General features: G+C 33.0%; 1 protein-coding gene across 4 annotated transcripts in view; it reads left to right on the top strand.

The window, feature by feature from the left end:
* Positions 1-11877, top strand: part of SMARCAD1 (SNF2 related chromatin remodeling ATPase with DExD box 1) — a gene marked incomplete at both ends in the record, with an annotated part of 70149 nt that extends 58272 nt beyond the window's left edge. For 3 of the 4 annotated variants that reach the window (XM_079703253.1, XM_079703252.1, XM_079703251.1), the window contains 13 exons: positions 1422-1521; positions 2264-2323; positions 2425-2500; positions 3243-3378; positions 3920-4057; positions 5234-5329; positions 5427-5544; positions 5745-5866; positions 7122-7310; positions 7875-7993; positions 8899-9081; positions 10207-10316; positions 11816-11877. In XM_079703253.1, the coding sequence (XP_079559379.1) occupies positions 1422-1521; positions 2264-2323; positions 2425-2500; positions 3243-3378; positions 3920-4057; positions 5234-5329; positions 5427-5544; positions 5745-5866; positions 7122-7310; positions 7875-7993; positions 8899-9081; positions 10207-10316; positions 11816-11877 (1509 nt within the window). The remainder of the gene's footprint in view (positions 1-1421; positions 1522-2263; positions 2324-2424; positions 2501-3242; positions 3379-3919; positions 4058-5233; positions 5330-5426; positions 5545-5744; positions 5867-7121; positions 7311-7874; positions 7994-8898; positions 9082-10206; positions 10317-11815) is intronic. The other variant, XM_079703254.1, reaches the window with a different exon arrangement.
* Between the last annotated feature and the right edge of the window lie 2416 nt (positions 11878-14293).

The raw sequence follows: 14293 nt of genomic DNA, 5'->3' as shown, positions 1-14293 counted from the left end.
TAATTCCTGTATCATAAGATTATATTTGGTATCAAATGAGGTATAGTATGTGAAACTGTTTTTGTAACCTGTAAAGTACAATATTTATGATAAGGTAGTGTCTGCTAGGGCGTCCCTAACAAAATACTAAAGACAGTGTGGCTTAAACAACAGAAATTTATTTCTCACAGTTCTGGAGGCTGGAAGTCTAAAATCAAGGTGTTGGCAGGTTTGGTTTCTCTTGAGGCTACTCTGTTTGGTTTGCAGATGGACACCTTGCTGTGTCCTCACATGGCTTTTTCTCTAGATACATCCATCTCTTCTTTTATGATAGAAGTTGGGTCCCTACCCTTGTGACCCTATTTAACTTTACTTATCTCTTTAGAGGCTCTATCTCCAAATAAACCCCAACATTGGGAGTTAGAGCTTCAACATGTTTGGGGTTGGAGGCAATTCACTTACTAACAGTTGGCAATGTTTAGTTCTCCTAAGGAGCTACACTTCCTCAGGAGCCTTTTTTTTTTTAATGCAATACTTTATTGATGTATAATTTACTTGAAATAAAATGCACAAATCTTCAGCTTAGTGACTTTTTACATATATGTACACCCATCTGACTGTCTCTGACATAAACATTTCCATCATCCCAGAAAGTTCCCTTATGCTCCTTTTCAGTCATTACCACCACTACTATTCTGACACCTATGACTACAGAATAACTTTTTTCTGATTTTGAACTTTATGTAAATAGATCCATACAGTATATACTGTTTGTTTCTGGTTCATTTGGTGCATAATAAAACTACTAAGATTCATCGTCTTCTTACATGTATCAGTAGTTTGGTTTTTATTTTTTTTTATTGGCTTGTGGTAGTTCATAGTATAAATATGCTACAATTTGTTTATCCGTTCTCCTGTTGATGGCAATTTAGATTATTTCCAGTGCGTGGCTATTATAGTAAAACTGCATCGATATTCTTACCCAAGTCTTTTTGTGGACATATGCTCTCATATCTCTTGAATATATTTTTAAGAGTAAAATTGCTGGGTAATAGGATAGGTATGTGTTCCGCTCCAGTTAGTCATTGGAACCTCATTCTCCATCCAGCCAGTATGTATTAAATAGTTGCTTTATATTAACAGTTACCAAAATTATATCCTTTATATGCAAGCAGAGGTCTTCCATATCAATGTGTATTACGTATTAACTAGCAGTTAAAATACATTCCTACTCTTAACTAAGTTATAGTATCACTTGGAGATTATGATCTGTTTTATGTGTTACTGAGAACTAAGAATATAGTAGAAATTCTCATAGAGTTGCATGGGGAATCATAATTAAAACCAGAAATATTCTTTTTCCTTTCATTTTCCCAATATTTATTTGGGTTTTTTGTTTGTTTTTAAATTTAGTATATTGTCTTTTAAACTTTTCATTTTAGGGCCTGGGAAAAACTATTCAAGCGATTGCATTCCTAGCGTACCTCTATCAGGAGGGTAATAAAGGTCCTCATTTGATTGTTGTTCCAGCATCAACTATAGGTTTGTAATACTGTGGACAACTTTACTTGACTCAGTAGTATTTTATACAAGGGGAAGAAAAATCGTGTGTGTGTGTGTGTGTGTGTGTGTGTGAGATTTCTTAGTTTGTGAAGGTGAATATTCATTTCTTTGGTTTCCTTACACTTTTCACCCCTTTGCATATGTGTGTTTGATTATACTGGAAGTCTTTTTAAAGAAAATAACTCTAATATAAGTCAGTTATTCAGCTTATTATATAGATTATCTATAAATTATTATAGATCACGTACCATTTGAAAAGATCATTTGTTTTCATAATACTTTTAAGTTGTTTTAATGAGTAATTTAAGAGAAACACTTTTGAATTTATAATTAAACATTTATTAAGAAAGAATGTATGCAGTTCATCCCCACTCAAATTACTCTTTCATTGTTTCTCAGTTGATTGAATGTAGACTAGAGTAAGCGAATGCATGTATGAATGTACCAAAAAAAAAAAAAATCCTCTTTAAATTGGAAATCAGTAATCACCTATAAATATAATGGTTGGCCCTCTGCTCTTCATTTTGATGCCACCTCAAAATCTCCAAGTCATTTTAATCATCAAGAGTAAAATTGTGAAGAGTCTGTGATTTTTAAAAATTATCTTCTATTATTTTATAAAAATAATTTCTGGCTAGAACTTCTCAGACTTTAGTGTTCATTTCAGTGCACACGTCTACCTGTTGTAGCAGGTGCAAGTAATATCTCTTTTGTTTCATAGATAACTGGCTAAGGGAAGTTAATTTATGGTGTCCCACTTTAAAGGTGCTCTGTTACTATGGTAAGAATATGTCATGCTTTTAACTTTGGAGACTTCTTTAAAATCTTAGCATACAGTAAAGTACAATAAATACAATCAGTGTGTGTGTGTCATTTTTCTAGGTTCTCAAGAAGAACGTAAACAGATTAGATATAACATTCATAGTAGATACGAAGAATACAATGTAATCGTGACCACGTAAGTATTGAGAAAAAATTGTTTTGGAAAAATAATTTTGTACATCCACCTAAATTTTTTAAAAATGTTTAAAAAATATTAGTAGTAAAATAAAGGAGAGTTTATGCTAAGAACTATGCAACAAAAGCAATAGAATGAGCTATGTTGAAGATTCAGGCATTTTTCAGTTTGGTGTATAATACCATGATAGCAGTCTTTTGTTAATTCTATAGGAGGTCATGATAAAAAGAATTCATCCAAAATTCATCTTTTCTTAATAAAATGGACTCCATTTTCATATATAGTCTTGCTAGTTGCTGTTAACTGTTATTTCTTGGTTTCACTCTACTAGTTTAATAAAATGGTGTTATGTTGTTAACAGAAATGTCGTAGCTTCATGTTCTTTTTTCTACTGCCTCGTAAAATATAACAGTTCATAAAGCGTGTAATAATTGCAGGTTACATATAAATTGTACCCAAATTGGCCTCTTCCTAGATGTGTAGAAGTTGTCTAATTACATTATAACATATGAATTGTCTTTTAACTGCATATTGCAGCTTTTGTAACTTGGTTACATGTACATCAGTAATTTTGGATATAAGTACATCAATATTTATTTGAGTATCAACTGTGTCTAGTGTTATCTTTTAGCTACTGGCTATTAGAAATATATACATAAAAATAATTTGTCAAAACATTAAATCTCACGAGTCCATGCTCTTAAAGGTATGATCTTAGAGATTGTTTTTTCTTTGGCAACAGGTATAATTGTGCAATCAGCAGTTCTGATGATCGTAGTCTGTTTCGTCGGCTGAAATTGAATTATGCAATTTTTGATGAGGGCCATATGCTGAAGAATATGGGCTCCATCCGCTACCAGCACCTTATGACAATTAATGTAAGAGAGTGTTCTGTGAATTTGTCCAATTATGATAAAATTTCAGATTATGTATTTTAATATATATAGTATTTTATATCAGGGACCAGCAGTCTTTTTCTGTAAAGGACCAGGTAAGTAAATATTTCATGCTTTGTGGGCCATTCAGCTTCTGTCACTTGTTCTTTGCTTTTTCTTTTTTTTTAAACAACGCTTTTAAAATGTAAAAACCATTCTTAGCTCATGATCTTCAATTTGCCAACCTTTGTTCTATAGGACAAACTTCATGAATATCAGATATAATCTGTCTTCTTCCATTGCCTCATCAAAAAGTAATGCGGGAACACAAGTTACCTACTTAATAAAATGAGACTTAGTTTTACACATTCTATCTTAAAGTACAATATATGATAATTTTTCTAAATTACTTATCTTTTATGACAATGTTATATTACTAATAATGGTTTTAATTTTTCTCTCCCTCACTGAGGGAAAAAACAAGAAGGATGTGGATCTTTAAAAAAATAAAAAATACTAATCTAAAATTTACCTTTGTTCACAGGCAAATAACCGTTTGCTGCTCACTGGGACACCTGTGCAGAATAACCTGTTAGAACTCATGTCGCTGTTGAATTTTGTTATGCCTCACATGTTCAGTAGTAGCACCAGTGAAATACGAAGAATGTTTTCTTCTAAGACAGTAAGCATAAATTCATATTTTTTCTCAACTATCTTACTTTGCGTTTTACCTGGACCATTTTTCTATTTTGTCTCTTTTTCTTGTTTTCATGTAGCATATGTGCTATGAAATAAATTTAAGTAGTTGATATCCCTATGTTCGGATGAGTTGGGAAGTCAGCCAGAATACAGTAGGAAATAAATAGGTGGCTTCTATAATCATTGTCTAAAAGTTTTGGTTTTTAATATCCTAACTTTCTGAAGAATGACAATTTTAAATTAGTGGGTAGCTGAGATATATATGTGAGCTATCATCTTCTTTATTAAAATTAGGTAAATTAGCATTTTTTAATAGGTAAACTATAAAACTGGGCAAAAGTAGAATATCCAGAAAATTCCTATACTGCGAAATATGTTTTGAATTAAAACTCCATAAATTAAAAAGTAACAATTTCTAAAAAGTCACAAGAAAGAAATCCTATTTCAAAGAAAATCTGGTTATTTTTTTCCCTATTGCTTAGAAAAAGTAAGAGTGTAGTTTTCAAGAACTTCCATTTTCCAGTACAGCAATGGTAATATAGATTCTTGACACACCCAAATCACATGTATTCTGCGAGAATTTTCTGTGATAATCTTCTACTGCAAACTGACTGCCTTTCTAACTTTCACTAATGTATTCCATCCCACTTGATGGCCTAGCAGATCATAGGATGTGGAGGATTTCTTAGAATAACATTCCTCTTCTCCAAAATTAACAGGTTTTGACTAGGAACCGTCCTATTTCTGTAGACCTGCACTAGCTTTCTTTTGGGACCATTTTCCACAAATAAATACAAGTTTTCTACTTATCTCTCTCTTCCCCTCCACCCAAACTATCTTAAACACACACATATTTTTTCAAGAGAGTTATCTATGTAATCAGTGATGACTTATAAGTTAATTACTTCTGAACACCATCCTAGTGCAGTTCAATTTCATTACCTCTGCAGAGTACACAATTACATGTCACAAAACCTCAAAATACATGTGGAGCTTTAAGAAATACATTACAGCCCAGAATTCAAGTCCATCTAGAATGAATTGAGTTTCTATGGGAAATAACTCAGATTGTAGTGAGGGAGATTTTCATGTTGTGTAATACTGTTATTGTGATCATTTAAATGAATAATTTAAAAGGTCATGTTCTTATTTTACTTAGAAACCAGCAGATGAGCAAACTATATATGAAAAGGAGAGAATAGCACATGCAAAACAAATTATAAAACCGTTTATTCTCAGAAGAGTAAAAGAAGAGGTAACTCTTATCTGCATATTTTTATTCTGATTGTTTTTTTTAAAATCTGTTTTCTTCTTTATTTGAATGATCTGCTTCAACTGTTTTCCTTTCACAGGTTCTCAAGCAGCTACCCCCCAAGAAAGATCGAATTGAGTTGTGTGCAATGTCAGAGAAGCAGGAGCAACTCTATTTGGGTCTTTTCAACAGATTGAAAAAATCTATCAATAACATGGGTATAACCTGATTTTCACAATTTTATATGAAAAATAATTCTGTACTAGGGCTGCATTTTATTTAGTCCTATGATAGTGGAATTTGCTCATTTTTTAAAATTAGTTGGAATTTGAAGAAATAGTTTTAAAACCTTTTGTTTGCATTGAGATGTATTTCAACAAACAGCTATCAGCTTGTTGTTGTTTTTAATGTGTCACAGAAAAAAACACAGAAATGTGCAATGTCATGATGCAGTTGAGAAAAATGGCCAATCATCCTTTATTACATCGCCAATATTACACAGCTGAAAAACTCAAGGAAATGTCTCAGCTTATGCTAAAGGTAAGGATTTTGTATTATGCTAACACTAAGCTTTATTAACACTAGTAAACATGAGGTTCATTGATAGTCTAAAAATCAGACCATTGAACCTAGTAAGCATATTAATTAACCACGAATTTAAGAAAAACATTTTTTTTTTTTTGTGGTACGCGGGCCTCTCACTGCTGTGGCCTCTCCCGTTGCGGAGCACAGGCTCCGGACGCGCAGGCTCAGCGGCCATGGCTCACGGGCCCAGCCGCTCCGCGGCATGTGGGATCCTCCCAGACCGGGGCACGAACCCGTGTCCCCTGCATCGGCAGGCGGACTCTCAACCACTGCGCCACCAGGGAAGCCCAAGAAAAACATTTTTAACACAGAGTTCAAAATAATTTAGGGGACATAAGAGCCAAGAAGGACTGACAGTCTACATCAAGAGTCAGCCAGCTATGGCCTTAGGACCAAATATGACAATAGCTATTTCTACAAATAAAGTTTTGTTCTAACACAGCCACACCCTTTTGTTTCTTTGTTTTCTGTGACTGCTTTCTCAGTACGAGGGCAGAGTGGAGTAGTTGCAAAACAGATTATTTTGCCTACAGAGCCTAAAATATTTACAGAAAAAGTTTGCCAACTCCTGGTCTGGACTTCCATAATTCACTTCTTTTATTTATTTTTCACCAAAAAGATTCATCAGATTATATGTCCTGGATTATGAGACATTTTTCTCCGTTTATTTTCTTCATTTTATTTCTTCTTTATTTTGTCTACAGTTTTAGCTGTTACTCTCTATTTTTGCCTCATTCTCCCTTAACCTACCCCTATTTCTCCTTGCAGATCATTGTGTTTAGAGCAACCATTTGCCTTTTTAAAATTTTTTATATTTACGGAAAATGTCAGACATGTAAAAGTAGAGAGAATTGTATAATGAAATCTTCTACGCATATGAAACCTTCACCCATTTTCTACAGTTATCATCTGGAATGACACTGCTCTCTCTTGTTTCACCTAGAATCCTCTCCAGGATCATTTTGGACCAAATTCTAGACATTTCATCTGTGAATTTATCAGTGTGTTGTCTCTAAAACAATAAGAACTTCTCCTCTTTATTGTACCTAAAAAAATGAATATTAATTTCCTTTGGTAAATCTGTTGCACTAAAATATTTTATGATTTAGATATTTTATCAGATGTAAACAATTTTATTAGGTTGTTCTAATCATATTATAAATTATCTTCATTTTGAAGTATATACTGTTTTGTTTTGTTTTGTTTTGAGGAACCTACACATTGTGAGGCTAACCCTGACCTGATCTTTGAAGATATGGAAGTTATGACAGACTTTGAATTACATGTACTTTGTAAACAGTATCGACACATTAATAACTTCCAGTTAGACATGGACTTGATTTTAGATTCTGGAAAATTTCGAGTTTTAGGCTGCATCTTGTCTGAATTGAAACAGAAGGTACTAAAGAAGAATACTGTTCCTTATATGTTTCCCCAGTTCAACTTCTTTGAAACAGTTCTGGCATGATTTGACTTTCTTGTAGCTTTAGTCTTTGTTCTACATTCTTCTAGAAACTGGTGTTTGAGCATTTTTTGGATATATTTGGGCATATATTTTCCTGATTACTCTTCCACCTAACAGAAGTTAGTAGAATATATCTATATTGATTTTTTAAAAATAATTTTAATTGTCATTATTTCATAGGTGACAATCTATATAATTGCTTCAAAATTAATATTTTGAAGATATTGATACTATGTAAAATAAATTAATACTACAATTTATATGTGAAATAGATTTGTAAGATCACAATCTAAGTAGTACTTTTAGTAGCTGTTCCCATTAATTAGTCTTAAAAATCAATTTTAGGTCAAAGTTTAGAAGATAATTTACTTATATGTAATCTAAAATAAGAAACTTACCTTAGCTATGATTACTTTATTATTATTAAAGAAGCAGTTTTTCATTAGATACTTATAATTTTATTTTTTATGTGTCTAATTAATATATGTATTTCCACAGGGTGATAGAGTTGTATTATTTAGCCAATTTACCATGATGCTGGATATTTTAGAGGTTCTCTTAAAACATCATCAGCATAGGTACCTCAGACTAGATGGAAAGACTCAGATTTCTGAAAGGTTGGTATACTTTAGTTTCAGAAAATCTCTCCACCTTACCCTCAAATAAGAGTAAATGTTAGAATTTTAAATGTCTAGGGCATTTGATGGAATTGTATTGCTTTGAGTCTTACGTTTGGTTACTTTAAATCATTCATTAACTTAAGATGAAGAAAATTTAATTTTTGGTCTGAATCCTATACAAATATATTTTGAAACAACTACTAGAATTATATATATGTCAGTGTTTTCTCTTTAAAAATCATTTTAAGTCTAAAACACTTTATCTTTAAACCAAGGTTATCTTAAAATCTTGGGCTTTTCATATTTTAAGGGTAATTGAGTAAGTTTGAGTTTGGTTTTTTGTTTGTTTGTTTTCTTTTTTAATTCCCAAAGTTTAAAAAATTGTCTTAGTTGGAATGCTTTTTCTAGTGTGTTTAAACTGCATCGTATCTTTGGTTTATTTTTTTTTATCAGCCAGAGTAAATTTTTTTTTCCTGCATTAGAGTAAGGAAAGAAGTCTTGCTAAAAGAGAATACATCATTATAGTTTGATTTTGAGATTCTTAGTTCATCGGGTATATTGTCTATGAGTCACAGCTGGCAGACTTGGAGAAGGTTAAAGATTGAAAAGCCATGTGCAGAATTTAGAAAAGTCAGAAGTCATTAAACAAAGGACAAAACAGTCCTTTAGCAATTAATCAAATCTGAATAGTTAAAAGTTAGAGTTAGTAGGGAGATAAATGGTATAGAAAAGAAGTTGGTGAATTGGATAGGTCTTTTCAATAAAATAGCTACGGGAAAAATAACTAGAATACCAAGAGCATGTATTTACATCTTCACGTTTATTTTCCATGTGAAGTGATTGTTTTCAGTTTTAATTATATACCTTTTTGTGAGATTTAACCTAATATATTTGTCTTATAGGATTCATCTAATTGACGAGTTTAATACCGATATGGATATCTTTGTGTTTCTGCTGTCAACAAAAGCTGGTGGCCTAGGAATAAACCTGACTTCAGCAAATGTTGTTATACTTCACGATATTGACTGTAATCCTTACAATGACAAACAAGCAGAAGATAGATGCCATAGAGTAGGCCAGACTAAGTAAGTGTTTGCAGTTGAAATTTATTTGTAATCAAATGCCAGCTTAATTTGTATAGAACATTAGAATATGATCTGTCAGATGTCCTGCCTTAGTTTTTATATTTTCAGCAAAGCATGGCTTCTGCTGTATTTTATACCAACCAGTGTTGAATATGAACTCCACCATGTAATCTATTCATATTCTAGTAATTAAAACAGGGAATTCCCTGGCAGTCCAGTGGTTAGGACTAGGTGCTTTCACTGCCAAGGGTGCAGGTTCAGCCCTGGTCAGGCAACTAGGATCCCACAAGCCATGTGGCATGGCCAAAACAATAAAAAATAAATGAAACCACCTCTCACCCCCAGTCCAAGTAGTTATGCAGCAAATGAAAACTAAGTATTACCAGTGGTCCAGCCCCTTTGAAAAAGATTAGTAATTAGTAATTACTAATTAGTAACTTGCTTGTCACACCATGTAAGAGCCAGATAGACTGGGTAATGTGCATACGATTGCTACCTTGTTACCTCATAGGAAATAGATTATGTGAGCTGTAGATATTTTAGGTGAAGGTTAAATTAGACATTGGTCACAGGACATAAAGAGGTGAAAATACCTATAATTCAGCTCTATTCTCACATGTAAACAGCAGACAATCAGTGTTTTCTTTGTGGAGTATTTTACTGTATTTCCAAAAGACATTGGTAAGTTCATTTATGAACCAAATATTTATCAGTACTTAAAGGTGGAACTAAAACCTCCCATGTAATCTTTATACTTTACTACACTTCCTTACTTTATGTACTAAATTATTTCTTGGAACCTGATAAGCAAAGCATGTTCTTTTTAAAAATAGAATACCCTACCTCAACCCAGAACTGTTTGTTGTAATACAGTTCTACCAGTAATTTTAAAGTACAGATATCTTTTTCTCATCTCTTGAATCAATAGGAGAGGATGTTTAAAAGTGACGTGCTCAGAAAATGTCAATCTCAAGTAGTTTGAATGAAAGAATTTAAATTTATGGATGTATTTGTTAAACAATTTTCAAATTATTCTTATTGCATTCTAAGGTGAGTTATGTCGTTTATATATATTAAGTAATTATATATTATGTAACCAATGGACGTATCTTGTATTTTCCTTAGAGAAGTACTAGTTATAAAATTAATAGGTCAAGGGACAATCGAAGAATCCATGCTAAAAATTAATCAACAGAAATTGAAACTAGAACAAGATATGACCACAGTAGATGAAGGTAAGTTATTTGTCAGCATAAACTTTATTTATATGAAAAGGCATCAACTTAGCAGTAGCAAGGGGATAATAAAGATGATTTGAGTCCTTAGCTTGGCGTGCAGTTTAGGGATAACGTGGGAGAAGATAAGCATACTTATTTCAAAAGTGCTACAATAACTAAGATCATTTTGCCAGAACTGATACAAACACTTTGATATTGAAAAATTCCGTCTCTGACCTCAAAATATCCCAAAAATAAATTAAAATTGGGTCTATCTACAGTTTTATGATTTACTTACTAAGTAATATTTATGAATCCAAAGATTTAAAGTACATGGCATAATATTAAGTTATTAAGAACTCTCACATTTATATTAATTTCATTTTGACTAGCCAAATACTCATTTCACTAGAGTGCAGTAAAATGCATTTATTCAAAAATTGAATAATTTCAGATTAAAGAGCAGTTGGGTACTAGAAACAATTGTCAAATAAGAGAATCCTCTCCATTTCCTCCATCTTTTTCAAGAGAATAATTTTTAAAGTTTTAAAAGTTTAAATTTTATATATATATATATATATATATATATATATATATATATAATACATTCACATAGTTCAAAATTCCTAAGATATTAAAGGGCAAACAAAAGCCTCCTTCTCACCCTATCACCCAGCTTCCCCAGAAACATGACACATTAGGGTTTGTTTTTTTTTAAGTGAATGACTAGTTGTTTCTGCGTCTTGCTTTTTTTGTTTGATGTTAAGTTTAGATTTCATGGGCTATTTTCAAATCTATGGACGAGCTTAGAGGCAAGCATGTCAGTGAATTCCCTGAGAGTTATTCAGTAGTTTTTGTTCCTAATCGTGTTTTTTACTGAAAGGAGAAGAGTAGATAAAAGTAGTCTCTTAAGTTTAGACTGTAACTGGGGTCTCTGTGGTGACACAGAGAGAGAGCGAGAGAGAGACACCTGGATAAGTGTCTAGATAATGGGGTCTTGTTTAATTGAAAAAAAAATTTTTTTAAGACGATTTTATCTTTGGACTGAAAATAAGTGTAGATGAAATGATTTCTGTTTGGTTGGATTTGGGAGTTTTGTCTTTATTTTCACTATTCAGATTGTTACATAAAAAAAAAATTTTTTTTTGTATATCTTCTTTTATTCTCTTTTACATCTTGCATTGAATTTTTTGGTAAATGTTTTTATTTAGTGAACCTGAGGAGTAAGTACTATGTGCTGTATGAATAGGATATGATCCAAACTATATCTGCATATCTCTGTCAAATCAAAAACAGAAGCTGTAGACTGCTGTGCTGGCAATGTGAACACAAGCACAGAGGAAGTTGCCCTAATATATGTAGGAATTCGGGAATATTTTTAACAGGGAGTGACACTGAATCAAACTGGGCCTTGAAAGATTATTAAGAATTCACCAAAAGTAGAGAAAATTAGAGAGAAGAAATACGTTTCATAAAATACATTTATCAGAATTTTAACACCAGTTTCTGACCTGCAGGTGACGAAGGGAGTATGCCAGCAGATATAGCCACATTACTAAAAACATCAATGGGCCTGTGAAATAAGAATTGTTAATTCCTAACTGATGACGAAATACCAACTTGGTGCACTCAAGGACATTTACATTATGATGACCATGGGGTTTATGAACATTTATAACTTTTTATAATTTCCATATTACATTTCTCATAGTATGGACAACTTTTTTGCCACTAACTGAATTCTCCAGATGCTCACATGTGAAATTTCAAAAAAAAGCCACAGATACGTAGTCTTGAAGATGTTAAATAATCATTTTACAAAACAGTTTTCTGAATGGGGATTAGTTGGTGATTGTTTGTAACAAATACGCTAATGCTTTAGAAATGTCAGTATTTTTGTAATTATTTCTACCTCCAAATATATATATATATTGTCTTTCACTGGATAATATGTGTAGATTTTTACATGTGCCTTATTTGACAATGCTTATGTCTTGTTTTTGCTCGTCTCATTTGAAGTTCTTTTTTATTATGTTAAAGAATGCAGCTGTATAGATTATATAGCTTTCATTTTATTGCTATTTGAAACAGATGTTCACCACTGTCAACAAGAACTCAACCTGAATTTAAAGGTGGCATTCCATATACTAACACCCCCAGGTCCTCCCAAGTACTTCTGTTAAAACAGATTTGTTTGGCTAGGCACTAAGTTGTTTTCCAGTGAATAGTAACTAAAGAAGCCCTTATCTTGCTCCATGAATTAATTCCTTCTGTTCACTTCCCAACTGCACTAACTGTGCTTATTACTCTGCCTATTCTTGTGCATGTTTTCATTGATTTCCCTCTCCTGGCTTTTGCTTCTCTTGAAACTGTTGCCCAGTCATTTCTGCTCCAGTTCTCTTTACTCTCTAAATAGTAGTTTATTCCTGCCACATCTCCGCACATCAGCAAAATATTGGTGACATTTTTCTAGCCTGGCAGAACAGATTAACAGGCTGTTTCACCTCAAAGCAGACTGAATGTGACTTCATTTCAAGGCAGCATTAGTTACTGCATGGAAATAGGTCATTAACTTTAAATTCTTATCAAAATATAACTTAGCAGTTTGCAGAATTTCCAGTATGGGACCTCCTAAAGAGAGAGCCATTGTTAAATTCCAAATCAGTGTGGGTGACAAAGTGAAATTTAGAAGAGGTAAAGTTGTCTACTTGATATTTAACTCTTTATTAAGTCTTTCTTTAAATTTTTGCCTGTCAGTCTATATTGCTGTTTTATTATACATCAGTTTCTTTGTATAACTTGTGAGTTTCATGTGTTTTGTTTTATTATGTAAATATTATTATAAATAAACTTATTTATAAATCAAAGATCTGTTAATTATTGGAGATTATACTTTCAAGACCTCCTGAGTTCCTAAGTTTTTAAGGTAATATAACCCTCGACTTAGAAGGTTAATGAAGCTCTTACATTGATTCTTCAGATACTGTAGACTCTGAAAGCTGATGAGTCAGTAGACTTAGCCAATCTTGCAAGTGTATTGAATATACTCAACACATTTTAGTGTAATGGGCTGAAGGGACCTGCAAATAGTATTAATACCTCCTTCTGCATCACAGTACCCAAATCGCTTAGTGAAATGTTGAGAATATTCTAAAAATCGCATAATGGATTTCTCATAACTTTCCTGTACTAATGTGTCTTCAACGATAGGCTGTTTCTTTGGTTGTTGTTGTTAAATCCATATTTTTACTTTAATGAATGTAGTTGGGTTCTCCCTGTAATGCCATATTATGTTTTTGGCATAATAAAAATATTTGTGATCATAAGTTGTATTTTCACACCCTTAGTAGTTTCTAAACTTTCATCCCTTTATCCTTAAAAATGCATAATATGAAAGGACTTCCCCAGTGGTGCAGTGGTTAAGAATCCACCTGCCAATGCAAGGGACACCAGGGTTCGAGCCCTGGTCCAGGAAGATCGCACATGCCGCGGAGCAACTAAGCCCGTGCGCCACAACTACTGAGCCTGCGTGCCACAACTACTGAAGCCCATGCACTCTAGGGCCCATGTGCTGCAACTACTGAAGCCCAGGTGCCTAGAGCCCGTGCTCCACAACAGGAGAAGCCATGGCAATGAGAAGCCCACGCACCACAATGAAGAGCAGCCCCAGCTCAGCACAACTAGAGAAAGCCCGTGCACAGCAACAAAGACCCAAAAAAACCCATAATAGTGAGCACAAAAGAGATGATACTGTGTGCTTAATATCATCTCTTTCTCAGTAAACTGGTACTTATTACTTTGGGTGTATTCTCAGTCCCTTTACTGGACTGATGTCAGTAAACATCATAATCCATTGTCAGTAAAGAGCCTATGAAGCCACAGTTGTTGTAGTATCTTGGCCGACTGAAGCAACTTATGTTTTTGTTGATGCAGGTCACACACAGATAAAAGACGTATGTGTTTTCATAACTGTATTTCTCACCCCATAGACTTGT

Source organism: Hyperoodon ampullatus, assembly GCF_949752795.1.
Source record: "Hyperoodon ampullatus genome assembly, chromosome: 1".
Lineage (NCBI taxonomy): Eukaryota > Metazoa > Chordata > Mammalia > Artiodactyla > Ziphiidae > Hyperoodon > Hyperoodon ampullatus.
This window is presented reverse-complemented; position numbering and strand designations above follow the sequence as displayed.